General features: G+C 41.6%; 2 protein-coding genes across 2 annotated transcripts in view; one reads left to right on the top strand and one right to left on the bottom strand.

Annotated features, from left to right (window-relative positions):
• The window catches only part of PIGF (phosphatidylinositol glycan anchor biosynthesis class F), a 33,953-nt gene extending 20,517 nt beyond the window's left edge, over window positions 1–13,436 (top strand). The window contains exons 5-6 of the mRNA XM_015411860.1: window positions 603–711; window positions 13,072–13,436. Coding sequence (XP_015267346.1) covers window positions 603–711; window positions 13,072–13,185 — 223 coding nt within the window. The 3' untranslated portion in view covers window positions 13,186–13,436. The remainder of the gene's footprint in view (window positions 1–602; window positions 712–13,071) is intronic.
• A 94-nt stretch (window positions 13,437–13,530) lies between these two features.
• The window catches only part of RHOQ (ras homolog family member Q), a 35,566-nt gene continuing 30,080 nt past the window's right edge, over window positions 13,531–19,016 (bottom strand). Inside the window, exons 4-5 of the mRNA XM_015411861.1 lie at window positions 18,453–18,548; window positions 13,531–13,777 (exon numbers count right to left, since the gene is read on the bottom strand). Of these exons, the coding sequence (XP_015267347.1) occupies window positions 13,622–13,777; window positions 18,453–18,548 (252 nt within the window). The 3' untranslated portion in view covers window positions 13,531–13,621. The remainder of the gene's footprint in view (window positions 13,778–18,452; window positions 18,549–19,016) is intronic.

The raw sequence follows: 19,016 nt of genomic DNA on the forward strand, positions 1-19,016 counted from the left end.
AGTTGATCCTGAATTGGGGGAAAGTGTATGTTTGTGTTTTAAAATGCTGTGCCTTTCCCCCCTGTAAAAATACAGAAAGCAGTTTATAATCCATAAAACAATTGATGATAAAAATCACTCTCTAAAAATGCAACCTACAGCATAACCTAAGTTATGAAGCCTTGAAGTAAGTCTCCCAACAGCCACATAAAAACCAATTTGAAACAACACAAGTAGCTGAAAAGTTTCAAACTCCTGCTGAGAGGGGAGTGTTTAGTGAGCCACTTAAAGCTATGTAAAGATGCTTGTTGGTGTGAAGAGAGAATGCCATAGGGCTGGTGCCTCACTGGAAAAGGTAGTTTCAGATATTGTCTGGAAGTAGCTTCAGAAACATGAGGTAGAAATGAATGGCTTGTATTTTGTAGCTTTTAAATTTATGACATTATTCGGCTTGATGCTTGCTTAGTCAGAAGTGTCATTTGATTGACTGGGACTTTGTGCCAAGTAAACGGGACTTTATCCCAAGTAAATGTTTGGATGGATTAGTAGGGAAGATGGGTCTAAAGCTATGAATGGATGCATTGCTTAAGGTTCCTGAAAATGTAAAGCAATTTTTTTTCCAGGGCTATGTCCATCTGGGATAACAATTTGCAGATCACAACAATGTGCAGCATGGTGGGAGCATGGCTTGGAGCATTTCCTATTCCCCTGGATTGGGATCGACCATGGCAGGTTAGTTTCTTGGCCTAATATGGATGAAGAGAAAAATTGGTTTGTTTGGTTCAAACTGTGCTTCCAGTAGCAGCTACTCAGATCCTTCTGGTGAATGTATAGGGAGGGCATGAAAGTGAAGCACTGTTGTTGTATTTTGCCCCCAATATCTGATATTCAAAGGAATGCTACCTCTGTACATGGAGACTTAGATATTGTGGCTAATAGCCACTGATAGACTGGTTATTACAGAATTTGTCTAATCCACTTTAAAGCCATCTGGATGACGGATCTTTGCCACATCTTGCAACAGTAAATTCAGCTGTTGAAATACTGTGTCTGCAAGCTGAGAAGAAAGGAAAACTTTTCAGGAGCTTTTTGGTGAAGGCATATTTAAAATACATAATCTGAATATCTTTTTTCATTTTGAAATTGTTGCATGTAGATGGCCCTGATTTGACATCTTTTGTGTTTGTCCATTGTGTGTTTGTCTGAAGAAGATCTGAATAAAGTGGATAAGGCTCAATATGTGTTCTGTCAGCTGAAAGGCAATGGGATATTAAATGAGGGAATTAGGTAACAGAGAAATGGGGCTTGTGTGGTTGCCACCATTTGAAACGTACTGAGATCGGAGGCTCGGCATAGTGAAATCGGCAATGCGTTTATTTGGTTACATCACAAGAACAAGCATGCATGAAGCTGGCCAGAGGCCGGCTTGTATTCGTGACCGACACCACACCCATTTCCCGTGATAGGTTCTATTTACAAGTCCACAGTTCTATTGGTCTATACTCGGATCCGGGCGAACTCATAGCTGCGCCCTAGGATCTGGCGGCACTATTGTCTACGGACTGAAGGTCAGAGGTCTGTCCGACCGCATGAGCTCCTTGGAGAAAGGGCGGAATAAGTGGAAAAATTTTATTTAGAATTTAAATAAATCTGAGCCAATTCTCACTTCACCTTTTTATGCATACACACATCTGCTTACAATGATGTGGTGTAGTGGTTAGCATTGTGTAGTGGACTACATTTGAAATGCTGTTTTCGTAATGCAGTAAAATCAGAGAAAGGGAGGGGAATAGTTAACTCTGCTCTAGAACATTGAGCTTGAGCGACAGGCAGCTCCTTTTCTTTGATTGGCCAGTGCCAGCTGAGGGAAATATAAGGTCAGCTGTGTGCTGAGGGGAGAGTTAGTTGGTTTTGTGTTCAGCGGCAGTTACTGTCCAGTAAAGTAAAAGCTCAGCTACATGCGTGGATGTCTGAAGAGTTTGACTAAAAGTCTGTCAGACAGGTTCACCTTTTGAATAAAGGGAGAGACTCCTGGTTTTAACTGTGTTCAACATAACCTGAGAAAGAATTCCATCTAAGGATTCAGAGTCCAGCATCAGCTTACAATGAAATACGTTTTCACACAGATGCCAAGTACTGGGGTTTGAGATTCTGGCAAAGAGTGACTGAGTAGCAGGCTGAAGCTCCCAATCAGTGCTCCCTCTAAGCTGTTGCCAATTTCCAGGTGAGGGCTAGAGATCATTCAGAATTACACCTGCTCTTCAGATGGCAGAGATCAGTGCCCCTGGAAAAAATGGTGGACTCTGTGTCATTATACCCTGCTGAGGTCTCCACAGCAAATTGACGCTGAGTGCCCAAAGCCAGGGCACCTGCCCAGAGCTCATTGTATTTATTTCCATAATGGGCCTTATTCCTAGTTGGATTATATTTTGAGGGAAGAAATATAAATCCTGTCCAGTTATACAGGGAATTGGCACTGAGGCAGTCCCTGGTCTGTTTTGAAAGGAAACTGTTATAAACTACTCAGAGGAAAGAAGACACATTGTGATTCCAAAAAAATGTGGTGAATTTCAGATTGCCACTTCCTTGGGGCCAGAATCTGTGCAGCATCATACATTTGGGTACTAAAATAATAATTTAAAACCCCTCAACTGTAAAGTGTTATGGCCCTACATGTCTGACTTCCTTCCACTTAAGCGGTTCTTCCATGGGAAAAAGAACCACTTAAGTTGGAGCAAGCTCCTTAGGCTGTAGCTCACCAGAGTGGTAGGACGGGGTAGAATCCATCCCACAGATTCCAATGTGTTTTTTAAGCGGCACATGCTCTCCTGTCTTGATGTATCTTGTACTAGTGTATGTACTAGTATATCTGCATTGAATACCAAACAATCAGTCAATCAGCTCTATATTGGTTTAGCACCCAGGTGTTCAGAAAGAGCAGGAAGGCAAGTCCTGGGCTAGATAATAAATGGAAGCCTACCTGGGTGGGAGAAGGCAGGCAGGAACATGTGCAGGGCCCCTATGAATGTTACCCATCACCATGTTAGAAGAGGACAGGTGGTCCCAGCAAACTTCAAGAAGCCTGGTCTACTCTTTTAGAGAGCTTCACGGAGAAGCAACAGAGATTTTTGGGGGGCGGGGAGGGGGGGAATCTAGGAAGTTGCTGGGCAATATGCTTCCCTATTACTGAATTATGTGTTGGTGTAGAATGTTTTTCTCATGCTTTGTCATCATATATGGTGTTTGAGCCAGTTTTTAAAAAACCCATCCGATCTATAGCAGATTAATTATGCATGCATGCATGCACACAACTGATGAGCTAATGTTGCTTTAGTGGCCTCTGCCTAGTCTTCCTGGCACTGTGACTGTGGATGTTGTTTTTTCTTCTGGCCTCAGCCGCTGTGGGGTGAAAACTCTTGTTGCTTCTCAACCCTCCAAGGAACAGGCTGCCAAACTGACCCTTAACAGTCAGATGTTGTCATGCTCTGTGTGGATGGTGGGGCTCTACTGCTCCTTTCTTTAGAGATGCCCCCCTGTAATCCTGTGGTCACTGCTGGCCGATCTTTCATTCTGCACACGTGTGTGTGTGCACATATATACATACACACACAAACAGGCTTCTAAGGTGACACACCATAGCCAGATGTTGTCACTCACTGTGAGACCCCTTTCTTCTCCAAAGTTATTCAAAGGGCCTAAGCTCCAGCAAATTTTAAGACAAAATGGCCTGCTGATAAAACACACTGACCTCACCCCCTTCCCCTTTATACATTTCTAATGTTTAATTTCTATTATCCTTCGAAAATGGATGAAATTTGTAATGCTTCTGAAGCAGTGTGTAAATGGGCATGTATCTCAGCGCTGGACTAAGACAATACAATATGTGATTCACTGGAGTAGAAACCGTAAAGCCTGCCTTTATTGGAAAAGGTAAAATTTTCTACCAACAATGGACTTTCAGGACTCAGGAAATATTGATAGAAGGAGTCTTATATTCTTTTATGTACTGAGGCTTCCAAAAATCTTTGGTCATTGCTCTAGGAGAAAAACACTTATTCCAGCATGCTGGGGCAGGAGTGGGGTGTGTATGAACCTTTAATATTTAGGTTGTGTTGAAGTGTTTATAACGGCAAAAAGGGCAATGATTCATTTGATATACGTAGACTGCTTGGTGCCTGAGGAATATGTATCATGAGAGCTTCTTTACGGTCCCCTCCTGGAATTTCCTGTTTCTATGAAGGAAATTACTATTCTTACTTTTATGTAGAAAGTGTAACAACTGAAAACAGTGGAACTCATTCATTGGGTAACAATCTTGGTGGTAGATTTGGGCCTTCTCACTGTCTAGGGTATAAAAGCCAAAATCTTCTCGGTTAGTTACACAATACCTCCGGAGTTTATGGAAGCTGCTAGAATATGGCAGAATGTGCTTTTTCAGAGTCAGCATGGAGGAAACTGTTGGTATGTGTCCCTCCCCCACTCCCGGAAGTGGTGAAAACTTAAGGGCTCTCCTGTGACAAGAACAGCAGTTGGTGTGTGTGTGGGGGGGGATAACCACATTATTTCCCTACTTCCCATGTGGTCTTCTCCATTACACATGTTACCAGAGTGGTATGGGAAGAAACTACATGGAATTGACAGCCATGCTATTAAGGCAACTGTCAACCTATCCCTGACTAACAAAATTTATGATTTTATTTGAACTTTCAAGAAGCCTAGCATCAGCATCCCATTTGTATCCTGATTCCTACTCTTTTCCCTAGGAGTTCTGGGTGACCTAGTTATGTATTTCTTTCCATTTTATCCTCATATCGACTCCATGGACTAAGTTTGACTAGCCTAAGGTCACCCTGGCCTAAGGTCATGAGCTGTATGACTGAATGGGTCTTGTTTCCCTGTTCCAAGTTTAAGCACTCTAACTGCTGTACTACATTGACTCTCTTTACAATGGATTAGGTTTTTGCATGCACAAAAGTCCTTGCAGAAGTGCCAAAATTATTCTTCACTGCCTGCTTGTGTTAAGTTAAAGTGATTTTATTCCTGCTTCCAACTCACATGTGCAAGACCTAATGCAAGGTATTTCTTTAACAATTTCACAAATAAATAATGGGAACCATCGGTTGTACATCTCACTACCCCATGTCTACATTATTTCATTACAAATACATTGAAGCTCTGTGGGTTGCTGCAGCCCTTGCACTGTTGGCTTTTGCATGCAGAACTGTGCTGAGTATACTTTCCTGTTTTCTTGCGCATTTGGCAAGCCATTTGGCAAAACAGTCCATAAGTTATAGTGCCATAATTATAGCCTCCTCACCTAAAAGTGATTAATCTTTTAAGAAAAGCTTTGCCAATAAAAGAAGAAAGTTAAAACTTTTGGACATTTCTATTTCTTTCAAAGAGATTTCCAACACAAAAACGAACAAGGAATTGATTATTTCTTCCACACTCCTTTGTATGCAAGTCAAGTAACTTTAAGCCATCAACACCCACAAATATGAACAAAACAGCCTGTTTCCTCAGACTCCTTAAAACTGCTGCCTTCAGCAAAAATTAGCTCCTGCAGAGATGGCTATTTATAATGCAGTATGAGCTATGAAATTAAAGAGGCAATAAAATTCAGTTGGCTGAAAATAGAAATAGCTTCCCCATAAATATATATTGTACTAAATATCACTTAATTTATTTCCCAAAAATAGATTGGTGGGTAAACTGTTTTTTTATTATAACTTTCTGATTTTTTAAAAAGCATGCTTTAGGAATTTTCTCAAATTAAGGTACTCTGTTAAAACTGAGAACCATAACATACCTACTTAAATCAGTAGCAGTTTTTTCTTCCTTTGGGCCTACGTCTCTGGAAATTGCAGTTTTGTGATCCTTTTAAAAGCTGCTCTGCTTAAACTACCACCCTTGCTAATAATATGGTCCTGAATTAATATATAATGCTGTCTAACAAGGCAGACTTTTAGGAGTCTGCAACGGCTAGCTTGTGAATTACTGGTAGCCTGCTGGCTGCTGTAGCAGAGCTTATACATCCCCTAAAACATGCAGGAAAATATTGCAGAAAGACCTGCTCTGAGTTTTCCCCTCCTCTGTGTTTACCTGATAGCTTTATTTCAGGTGCTTTTTCTAGTCCATGTTCTGTTTCTAGGACAGAACAGAACATGGTAGCATGCTGGGTCGGGGGGAATAGCTTGGGATATTATTTATTACTCAGCAGTAGCTCTCATAAAAGAAAAGGTTAGCAACCCCAGCTGTAGCCCATCTAGCTCATAACAGTCTGCCCGGACTGACAGCAGTTCTTCAGAATCTTAGACAGAGAAGGTCTTTCCTGACACTTGATGGACACCTTAAGACCCTTTAAGTAGAAATGCCAGGGAATGAATGGTCACCTACATGCAAAGCCCTGTGCTCTTCCACTGAACCTCCTCTGTTGGATTGGCAGGAGGCAAATGGAAGTATTTAGGTTCTCTTCAAGCATGACAGAGAAGAGAAATTAATACTGTAATTCTTAAGGCTTCTTTTGAGATGTTGTTTTGTCCATCACATAATATACAAGTGCACAGTATAATTACAAGTGTACAGTATAAAGTATTTAGTGAATTTTTGAATAGAAAAGCAGAATACAAATCTTATAGGTAAATACATTTTTACTCCCTTCCAAAACATGGCTGTACACTTGACATCCTGACAAATTCGAATCACTTTCCCTGCTTCTTGATATCCATTAGTGATTGTGTGGTAGAAAGCTTATTGACCCATCACAGTGGGAGCTGAGCACTGATAGCTTGTGCAACCTTCCAGACCAGGATTGTATGACAGTCTGAGTAGCCACTGTTTGGAGACTAAAGCCTTCTCTCTTGACACCCCCAGTAGGGTGGATACCTCTTTTCCATAATGCTTTCAAACACTGCTAATGAGTGAATGTGAACATTACAGCTAAATAGATGGAATCAGTCGCATCCCTTTTCTTCACAGCAGGGTGCCAAGTGTAAAAACTCCATGTGGTTATGCTACTCATCAATTTGGAAACATCCCTCTCTGGGATTCTATAAAATATTGGGTCTTTTCTTCCCCTACTGTTCTTCCTTTTAGATGACTCGAATTCTCAACATTCCCAGGAGCATATTTGTTTGGGGTGTGTGTGGCTTTTTCTTCTATCTGTCTAGTTTGTTTCAATCCTGCTCCTCATTTGAGGAGCTCATGACAGCATACCTGGTTATTCTTTCTCTTTTATGGTCATCAAAAATCCTGTGAGGTAGGATAGGGTGAGAGTGTGTGACTGGCCCCAAATCACCCAGCAAGCCTCATGGCAAAGGATGGATTCAAACCAGGCTCTTCTGTTTCCTAGTCTTACATTCTGTTACATCACTTTGGCTGTCTACTAATGTATATTTCACTACATATCCCAGGCATCTCTCAAGTATAGTGAACTGCCGATCTCATCTGTGGATGGTCTGTTTTTTCTGCTTTTGTGTGATCATTAGAAGTGCTTGTTTTGTAACAGCTATTGAAACAGAAGAATAATATTTCAGAATGAACCCATCATAATTTTTACAAACTTCCATTTTCATAGAAGAAAGTATTCTTTTCAGGTATGAGTAAGACCAGTTGTTCAGCCCCATTCTCCCATGTTTGAGGCAGTATAACTTCTGCCTGAGGAAAGGGCTAAAACCTGTTGTGTGTGAGATTTTTATTATTGTTTTGTACTGTCATTTCTTTTGGGTGTGACTTCTAAGTCAACTTGGGCTCTACATGGCAGGAGAAAGGCAAATTGGAAGGTTTTAAAAAATGCTATATATATATATATATATTAACATCAGCCTGTAGCCAGGATCCCATGAACCGGTTTAGGTGAGCTAAAGACTTTGTCTGCAAACAGCTGGATTTTCTTTAAAAGTTAAAATAAATCAAGTTCATTATGTATCCCAAATTGCTTTCGGAAATCCCAGGTTTCAAAATGTTTGCTGTATGGTTCTTGTTTTGAGACACAGAACTTCAAATCCATGTCTAATGCACAGAATGAGCACTGCAGTTACATGTATATCCTGATCTAAACCTTTTGGAGGTAAAGTAGAACAAGAAAACTGTAGCTGATTTCATTTATGTAACACACAAGGAAGAGAGGAAGCTGATTTTAAAAACACAGATGTGTGAACAGTACTATTGAATAATCCTTGTCACAGTGTCCTTTTGAAGTGCTTTCTCTAAAAATAGTTCTAAAATAGTCCCTACTAAAAAGCCAGGCTTGGTGCCTGCCTGTTTCTAACTAAGGTGACAGAGAATGTGAAAGTGATGCAAAAAGAAAAGATAACTTGAAGAATGCTTGCAAATGGAGGAGACATTTTTATTATTTTCTCCTGATTTAGAAAGCACTTTTTCTGGTGAGAAAAGGCTGTACTTGCTAGAAATCATCACAGTGTTTGACAGATCCAGTTAAAATGTGCATATAGAGATTAAAGAGCAAAAGATGTCCAAGGTATCAATTCATCAAGGAAAGACCATAAAGATTCCCACAAAGACTTCAGTGTGCATTATAAGTCCTCAGGGATACTGATAAACAATCTGGGCTAGTCACATGCAATGGGTCCAGTCTCTTAACTAGGATTAATAGATATTAACTGTGGCTAAGGCAAACCACATGCCATTTGACTGGAATTTTGTAGCTGTTTAAGAATCCTTGTTGAACAAGGAACCCAGTTATACTTAGCCATTGTTAAGGTCAGTGCCAAAATATTCCTTCAGTGGCATTAAGTTAGGATGAAGGAATTTTACCCGGAGAAGTTGCATGCAGGTTTCAGAATCATAATTAAGAGATCTGGCCTGATATAATGCACTAGATCTTTGGGGCAGACATAGCGTAAGACTTTATACCATTGCTAGAACACATGAAGCTATTGCCCCTGTGAAGGGATAGGTACATGATCGGATTCAAATATATACGTACTCCCTTGCTTTTGGGTTGTAAGTGGCACTGAAAATGTAACCATTTATATTACAAACTGGTATGCCATTGCCCAGATTATTTTCTTCTAATGATTGGTCAAATTCTGCTAAAATCGAGTTTTATTGTGAATGAAAATATCCAGGGAATATACAGCTTTAGGCTACATAATACAATACACTAGCATTGAATATACATTGTGTTATGTAAAAGCCTCCTGACACTTGGCAGAAGATACCCAGTGCCATGTTAATAAATGGGAACAAGCAAATCTTTGGTTTGAAAAACAGCAGTAATCAAATGAAACCAATGATATTTCTGAAAGTGTGAAGGGAAAGCTAAAGCAAGGTCATGGAAGAGTACCTAAGGCACCTCATGTAAAGATGTTTGTCATCTTTTCTGTACCCCTCAAGACCACTAAATAAATGTGATCCAATACTAAATGTACTTGCCTGGGAATGTGGAGTGGGGTAAGACAAAATCACATTAAATTTTAGGTGGCAAAAGAAAAGTTGACATGTGATGAAAAGGTTAATGGCCAGAAGGGTGTGGGAGAACAAACCAGCTCTCTTTCCTGCCCCTTCTCCTTGGATCCTTATACTTAACAAGTTTTGGGAGCTGGTGAATTGTAAGCATGGGACAGGAGCTCCAGGCTGGAGAAGGAGAGACAATTTGGCTTTCTTTTCTCACATGCCTAGGTTATGCTACACTGGTTGTCCTGGAGATGAGGCAAAAAAAAGAAGCAAATTATGCCCGTTGGAAAGTTTAACAAAATACACAGTGTCTCAAACCAGCAGAAGGCACAAAGAGCATGGCCTGTACCCATAGGACAAAAGAGCCAAACTAGACTGTAGCTTACTACTTTATTCCATGGGTTGCAGGCAGCTCTAGCATGAAATGTGGCTTTGTATTTGGTGATGAACCAGGCTGGTATCTTTCAGAACAGGAGTTGATCCTTTTCTCTTTGCATTCAAATGTTTTAAAAATTGGTATTTTGGGTTCCTAGAATAATCAAGCCAGGGTAGGGCCACTAGTACCAAGGTAAGTCTTTACTGAAAATTTTCAACTAACCTAAGTCATAGGCAGATGTCTTTTAATGTTTGTTTGGGGGAGGACTGGGATTTCACATGTTTGTTCCTTATCCCTGGCATGCCCACGTAGGCCCTGCCTGATGCCTATGAATGGAACATTACAGCTTGAAATGCATAGGCCTTATCCACATTGTGCTCACCCCCATTTATGAAATGTAACAGCCACATGGATTGGACCTACACAACTTAAGCTCTATATATGTAGTCCTCTGTTACAACACAATTTCAACACATGAATATCAGGCAGGGAGGTATAGTGTGTTGGATCCTACCAACTTTTCTGCTAGCAAAAGAGGGAGGAGGGGACCCTCTTGATCACCAAAAAGGCTATGCTGAGAATCATGGGACAAGTACTGCAGTGTGGAAGAGTATCTGGCACAATTAATTGCTAAGAATGTCTACATAGGGATTTAAAGTCATTGAACAAGTATGAACCATCGATGGTCAGTATCAGCATTTAGCACCAATTAATAACAGCATAATTTTGTGTTCTTATACTGTAACATACAGTGGCAATTGTCTCATATAATAATTGTGTGGCAATTGTTTCTTTGATGTTTTTTTAGGTAGAACATTTTTAGTTTGCATCCAGGTTTATTGACATTCTGCTTGTTTGCAGGATCGGAGTGTTAGCACTGAAGTTGTTATCTCACTTGACACACAATTTGGCATTCTAAGAATCTTTAATTTCAAAAGTAGCAAGTTTCTTACTCTCTTGACTGTGGAGAACAGCCAGGAAGCCAAACAGTGTGACTCCACAATTTGCGTTCACAAGTTGAGATACTGTGCTAGAAGATTACTGTACTAGGAAATAGAACTTAAATAAATTAGGACATTTTTAACATGCGTTTCTGTTACTGTGTCAGCAGGTTTCCTTCCAGTTTATGCAGATATTTAAATATTTGATTCATTTGATTCTTCAGGAGCTCAGTGTCTTGAGTTTGGCTGACTTCCAGCAATTTATCTTTCTTAAATGTTATCCAAATTAACATATATTTTGATATTACTGTAAATTTCAACTCTGAAATTGCATTCAAATCACCTAAGTGAGTTTATACTCTAAACATCCTGACAAGCAGCAGAAACCATTTGCATTTCTGTTGAGACATTTCTTTCCCATTGATGGTCCTTTGCACTGGAACCTTTGTGCTAAAAGTGCAGGGAACTGCAAAACCATAGCTATTTCTACAGCTCCTCCCATGTTGGACAGCAAATCCATCCTTCATTGCGATGATATTACAACGTAGCTCGGCCTGGACTTGATTCGAAGGGTGAAAAGTCAGGCATGGTCCTTTTGTCATTAGAAACCATGCTTATCATTATGGGAATGACACCTGGAGGGGGGGTCCTCAGGCTTAAACACACACTTGTTAATTTTCAAGCCATACAGAGGAGAGGGGAAAGCCTGCAAGCCCAACAATTCCCTCAGGCTTGTTGCTTCTCCAATGGTGTCACTATTATAGGCACCCCATGCCTCACATTCAGTATGGCAAAGGTTTGCCAAGCTAAGGAACGCTGCTGGCTGCCTGTTTATTAGAACTGCCTGCAGCATTCATTTACAACCCTTTTTTTGGCTACAAGTGCAGTCCTATGCATTACTCAGAAGTAAGTCCCCCAGTGGGACTTACTCTGAGGTAGGTGCACATAAGATTGCAGTATTAATCAATTAATTGATTAGATTATCCATAAACTTTTGGATTTACTAAAAAAAGACCCTGCCCCAATTAATCAGGCAGCACACCATAATTATTTTAAATATAAGTACCTACTTTAAAAAAATGCAGATGGCAAGAGCCATCTTAGGAGAGGTGTTCTCCCTTCTCTTTTACACAAAAACTGCAACACACAGTTGCATCATCTAAAAGCGAAGTCTACCTTCCCGCCCCCTTCAAAACAGTTCTTGTACTCCTACCCACATTTAAGAATATTTATTTGGTTAATTCATCAGTTACAACTCATGCAATCGGTCAGCTAAGATTTCTTTTAATGAGGTGGCAGCTATCGTTTTTGGTGACAAGCAGTCACCTCTACCTTGTGCTGCTGCTGGGCTGGGACGGCTGGCTGGCCTCTGTTGGAGAGAATGTGCTGGGGCTAGAATGGGTCCCATGGTCTGATTCTGCACAGGCAGTTCTTATATTCTGTTCTCAAGTCTTCAGTTCAGATACAAATTAAAATACGTCCTATGTATAATTGGGATGGAGACTCCACTTTTCTGGATTTCACTTTCCCTTTTTGCTACTGGCCTACATTGGGCCACATTCACCGTAATGTAGGCACTGCAGGCCTTGTCATGGGAGGGGAAAAACCACTCAGGGAACACATAGGGCAGGAAGATCTGAGGTAAATACAACATTGTAAATGGGGCATTTTGTTTAGCATTGGATGGTGATGAGAAAACTGAAAAGAAACCTGGCACTCACGGTGTTTCCTAGTAGGGTGGTGGGGCAGCTTCTGCCAGCTGGAGAGGTAGCCTGCACACTGCCTCTCCTGGGCCTTAACAATCCCTTGAGGAGGAAGGTGACAGTGTACCACCAAGCCACTCTTACCTGCCCTTCCACTTACTTGAATTGTGCTTTGCTGTCAAACAACTATTCAGCAATGTAAGAATGTCAAGGTGGGGATGGGTGAGAATCATAAATTGCTTTAACCAGCCACTGTCAAGTCTACTTAAAGACTGGCACAGATTCATTGAGAAGCACGAGCACTTCAACAGCTGTAGTCCTCCAAGGCTGTCAGGTGAAATGTCCCACTAACTTCTTGCATGGTTTGTGGAAATTATCAAGCATCAGCTGTAATACCCAGAAGCCTAGTTACATTTTAATGCAAGTTAATTAAAAACTGTACAACATTTAGTGTTCATAATAAATGCTCAATAACCACTAACACTTTTGGCATTCTCCAAGAAAGCGCATGAAGCTCTAAAATGGATACTGTACTGCATTTTGGTTTCTTCTGTAGATTCCACCCAAAACAACTTGTGCTCATAAAGTACATAAAGCCACAATGTCTTCCTTTCCCCCCTACCTTTCCACCTAATGCAGCATTCTCTTCCTTTAGGTGTGGCCCATTTCCTGTTCACTGGGAGCCACCTTTGGCTATGTGGCTGGTCTCCTCATTGCACCTTTGTGGATATACTGGAATAGGAAGCAGCTTACATACAAAAGCAGATAATGGACGCAAAGAAAAGAGAAGGCTTTGTTTTGTTCTTGTGCCGATTCCATAAAGACTGTGCAGAGACTTCCATGTGGGTCAAAGCTATCCAAATATCTTCAAAGCGTCATTGGGCCTTGCACCTCCTTTCACAGCCGGGTTTGCGTGCTGTGGCAACACGATGATACATCTGCCATGTGTCCTAAATTGTGTTACCCCTGAGAGATTGTACCTTCCTTCCAGTCCTAATAAATTATTTTGAACAGATGGTTGCTTGTGCCTTCACAGATATGGGATTTTGTCTCCTCCCTTCTCCCCCACCCTCTGGATTTCACCACGTGCCAATTCCTCAAATCATCTTCCAAATTAATTTATGATCAGTTAACAGGAGGATTTTAAGAAGTGTGTATATGCATGGAAGTTTCACAGTAGGTGTGGCCATTGTCCCAGTGGGGTCTCACGTGATGAGGCAGCAATTAATGCATCTCGATCCTATTCTTTTTTTCACTGTGTGTTTCTTTGGAGTTAAAATGGCTATAATAGCTTCATCAAAAACGGTCTTCAGTCCTTTCTGTGTTAAAGCTGAGCACTCCACGTAGCAGCAAGCTCCTATCTGTCAAGAAAACAAATGTCTTTAATAGCTACAGAGGCACTGACTGTCCTCCCCAAAATCTATTTGTAAGCTCATGGGGGCTTTCATTTGTACAGGAACATCAGAGGGTTTGTGTTTTTCTTTTCTTTGCCTTGTGAAAAACATTCTAGCATTTGACCCTCCAGGAAAAGAAGTTACTCTTACTTTGTCTTTTGGTGACAGGTTTAGAATGTATTTCATTAGGTTCGGGTCCTGAAGAAAAACACATTAAAACCAGAGTGTTTGTTTTAAATGGTTGGCCTTATGATTGTAAGGCATTTCAGGAATCATGTGGGCAATTCTGTAAAGATTACACTCTTAAACGAATAAATAAGCCTATAAACAAAAGCAGCCTTCATAATCCAGCATCACTTCACCTGGTGTTTTAAATAATAGTAATTTTGGAAGGTACTGCCAGCCGTTCAATTATCTCACTATTTTAATGTGTTTGATTGTCTTCCATTCAAAAGAGCTATTTTCTAATTATTAAAAAAAGTATTAAATGAACCAACCTAGTTAGCAGTACTTAATATTATGTTTTATTCATGAGCAAAATAGCTTCATTAACTACTAAGGTCGCACTGCAGCCTTGAAAAAAAAAATTCTAATTGGGCCGTGTGTGTGTGTGTGTGCTATGGTAGCAGTAGAGCACACGCTTTGCACGCAGAAGGTCCCAGGTTCAGTCCCTGGCATGTACTATTGAAAGGACTTCAGGCAGCAAGAGAGAGATCTTTCTCAGCCTGAGACCCTAGAGAGCGGCTGCCAGTTAGTAAGGACTACGGATGTTCACTTAGATATGTCCAGTCTGAATATATACCCCCAAAAGTACCTTATTGGTACATTCAGGTATCCAGAACAGTATTCAGGATTCTCAGGAATACTGATATCTGGGTCCGTTATATTTCCAGGAATATCTGGGGCCAGCACTTTAAGGATTCCAGGCATGTTCTCCCCCCCCCCACACACACACAACAGGTTTCCTGGGCAACATGATGGTGGATCCCAGCTGGTGTGTGTGCCAGGCACAGGGCCTGGCAGAGTTGTGAGTCTGGCTGGCTCCTTTTCCTTCCCTCCCTCTTGTCCCTAAGTACAGATGTAGCATGATTGTAACAAAAGTAACCTTTGTGCACAGGGGCCACTCTGGAAGGACAGTCTCTTCAAATAAACCATGTCTTCTTGAGTGCAAAACTTAAGGCAACCTAGTTATGCAAGTCTGCAGCAAAATCTGTTCAAGCACAAAACCTACTGGCTGGTGTGCCTGTGTCATTATAAAGCCCATCTTCACTCTGCAATTATTTTTAAATGGTACACGCTGGTACCCCATGAATATTTAAATGAATACAGGCATCACTTTAAAAACATGGAGTAAATGGGGAAGTACGAGATGGGTGACTGAAACAGGATTTGGTTAGCTATCACATCTAGTTAGTTACAGTCCTTCTGCCTACCAGCATTTTTAAATGGTTGGTTTTAATTTGGTAGTTTTTTTGTGTTTTTTTGCTGTTTGTGTTGTAAGGTAGAAAGGTAGCTAATAAGTAATAAATAAACATAAGTTTATCATTCACACTGTGAACTCAGGAGGAAGCTGGGCTGAAGCCCCCCCCCCCCCCCCCCAATCAACTCTGCAAGCTGTTTTCAGTGTATGCATCTAATAAGTCTTTGGTTCTTTTTGTATCCTCTTCACTTGCCTCTGGAAAATGACACGCCAAGTCTCTCCCCACCCTCCAAAGTCCTATCTACTTTCTAGAAAGTTTCTGCAAGTCACTCTGGTTAGCAATGAATTTGTTTCATTGTGCCACGAAGTCACTTCTAGAATTTGTTGAGGCTATGCAACACTGTGAGCCAATGTTGGGGATAATTACAGACTTAAAAAAAACCCACCATGCTTTATCACAACTGTATCCAGCCCTTCTTCCAAGGAACACAAGGTAGGATACACGGCATTGGTCCATTTTATTTTCACAGAAACTCTTATGAGGCAGGTTAGTGAGGCACTGGGCATTAGTGACTGAGCACCCAAGAAATTGAAATGCAAGCCCTGCCTGGAAAGATTCGGGTCAAAGCTGGCTGCAGCACTTCTACCAGACCTACAGGAAGGTCAGTTATAGGCTGGGATCCAAATCAAAAAATCCATCTACGTTTGTGCCAGAGGAAGGAGGTAGGGAGCGAGGTGCAAAAAGACAAACAAGCAGACAAGGAGACCAGTATTTGGAGCAAAACTTGAAATCTACAATAAGACCAGAGTCTGGCTGTTGTCCAGCAAAGATGTCAACCTGAACAGGTCAGGAGAAGGGAAAGGATGTGCATACACATGCGCATGTATGCCAGCCCATGGAAGAATCCACTTTCCTCTATTCTGTAGCCACAAGGGGCACCAGTGCACAGACTAGAAGCTTCTCTCCAGTCCAGACTCAACACAGTATCAACTTGATGGACTGTCTTTTGGTTTGTTTCTGGCTTCAAATGAGCAGAGCCGCTTTCAAATAAAATACCCACCAAGTTTTCCAAGACACTTCTCCAGAATGTCCAGTGCATTGTGGCCAATAAAGCTCTTTACCTCTGGGGCATGAAGGATTTCTGATAATTTCTCCCTCATGTACTGTAGCGGTTCATGAATTTCTAGCAATAGTAGTGGTAAGAGTAGAGTAAACTTTAGGTCAGAATTGCATGTTTGGAGATAGCTGAGGAATCAAGGACTGATAAGTCCACTGGTGGTAATGAGGGCCAATGCTGGATAAAGGAACTGTATCTATTAGAACCAACACACCTTGAGGAAGTGCGAATAGATCCTGTGCCAGTAGCATCCAGGGAAGAAAATGGGGATAGGGACAGGAACACGGTATGTTCATACTTAGGAAGGAGAAGCAAGCAGTGTTCCCTCTAAGATGAGTTAGTGTGAGATACCTCACAGTTTTTAGCCTCCAGCTCACACATTTCTGTCTTAGCTCAGGAAGGATGGCTTCAGAGCAAACTAATTTCTGCAGTAGCCAAATCGCTTGCTCACAACTTTAATGCCAGTAGCTCACAAAGTAGAATTTTTGCTCACAAGACTCCAAAGCTTAGAGGGAGCATTGGCAGCAGGTATTACTATTGAAGGAGAGTTGCATGTCTAGGGAGGGAGCAGGACTTAGTAGTACAGGATATGTTTTGTACCCAGGTTAATCCCCAGCATCTCCATTTAGAAGGCTCAGGTAGTAGGTGATGTGAAAGACCTCAACCTGAAACCCTGGGAAGTTACCAATCAAAGTAGACCGAATAGATCTGGAGAGAGCAATGTTCTGAATCACATTAATCCCTTAAAGTTCCCTGAATGGTAGAGAAGTCAAGTATTGCCAGGTTTTTGTGAAATGAGCAAAATGTGAATGGTAGTTTAGTGCAGGAGTATACATTTGGATCTACCTAAGCCAAAAATTTACCCGAAAGATACCTTTACTGAGTATATTTCAGCTTCCCAAATGTATCCAGGTTTTCTTTGGAATACTGAAAAATATTGCGAGAAAATCCTGGATATATTCAGGAATTACTGGTAGATCCAAAAACAGCAGAGAGGCGGGAGCAGACTGCTCCTGCCTCTCAACTGTTTGTCAGGCTTCTACTGCAGTCCCTTTAAGGTTGGGAAGACAGCCTGAGGATCAGCTGTGCTGCGGGGAGCAGACTGTTCCCCCGGGGGGGGGCGGGGGGGGGGGGGGGGGGTTACTGGGCTTCTCGTGCAGCCTCGTTTAAACCGGCCTGCAGAAGAAGCCAGCTCCAGAAGCTGCTGTGTCATAGGGAGCAATCTGCTAGCTGTGACACACCAGATCCTGGGGCCGGCTTCCCCTGCAGGAGAAGTCATCCCAGCCAGGATCTGTGTGTGGTGGGGAGAGACCCACCCACCCACGCAGATCCCGGGGCCAGCTCCTGCAACGCAGTTTAAACCGCAGTGCAGGAGAAGCCAAGCCAGCCCCAGGATCAGGCTAGCTTTTTTAAACCAGTATTTTTCTTCTCGGGTCTTTTGGACCCGAAAAAATTCAGGATTTCAAAAAAATCCTGGATCTGAATACCATACCGGTATTGGGATCCGGGTTTTTTTTTTAGAAATACTGAATTTTTGCCAGGTCCAATAGACCTGAACCGAAAAATACCAATTTTTTTTTTTAATTGTGCACCCCTAGTTTAGTGAGTGTGGAGATCTAAAGGAAAGCAAAAGGTAGAACTGAAATGTTCACATGAGGTGCAGAGAAATACACTATATTATCATTACAGATGAGTCCAAATGGCATCTGTACATATGAGATGCATTTCTGGCTTGCTGCTGAAACAACCACAAAGCGTTTTCCTGGTTTTCAATCAACTCTGTATGACAGTTCTGATGTGATGGGCACCTGCTACTTGATTGGTGAAGGACAGCTATCTCGTGGTATGAGAACAGTGGGTGATCCACTCTTCCACCACTGCTCTCTGAAGAGGCTGGCATTGCTGCTTCTAGTACTCCACTTCAAAGTAACAGTTTCAAGCATATTAGTATAGGCCTGGCTCATTCACTTGATTCTTTCCTGTTAATGTCTCCTTATTTCACTGCAGTTGTTCTTTCATGTAAGACTTCATAAAAGCTTTCAAAATGGGAGTAGAAGGGAAAACCCAACGGGCTAGCCTGTGAGTTTCTAAATAACCAACTTACCTCTTTTGCTAGCTTCTGTCCTTGCTCCACAGATATTGGTTTCTCTTTCATATCATTCAGCCGTGCTAAAGTTTTGGGATCATCTCGAAGATCAATCTGTTGGGAAAAGACCACAAATCATGGGCATGCTTTCTCATGCAGCGCAACCTTGGACTGGAACTGGGTACAGCAACTATTCTTCTAAGAGTGCAGCTGCCTAGGGCAAAGGTGGGGCGTTTGCAGAAGAGACCCACCAGGTGGGGAAAGGGCACTTAATCTTGCTGCACTCACCAGTTCTCCCACATAACTCCTTCCCCCTTGCTGGTTTCGAGATCAGAAATAAGCTCAGTTGTGTGTGTGTGGGGGGGGGAGAAGTGAAGGAGGAGACACTGAAGGAGAGAAATGGTTTTGCTCCCACCCACCACTTCTACTTGCAAATTGCCTCCCACTCCACCCCCACATTAACTATTAACAGATGAATTCCTTAGGAAATGCCTGGTTTTGTACCGTGTAGTGCTGCTCTGAATCTTAGAACATTTTTGCAATTACCCTTTCCAAGCACAAAATAATTTTAAAAACCAATAA

Source organism: Gekko japonicus, unplaced genomic scaffold (assembly GCF_001447785.1).
Source record: "Gekko japonicus isolate JY-2015 unplaced genomic scaffold, Gekko_japonicus_V1.1 scaffold359, whole genome shotgun sequence".
Classification (NCBI taxonomy): domain Eukaryota; kingdom Metazoa; phylum Chordata; class Lepidosauria; order Squamata; family Gekkonidae; genus Gekko; species Gekko japonicus.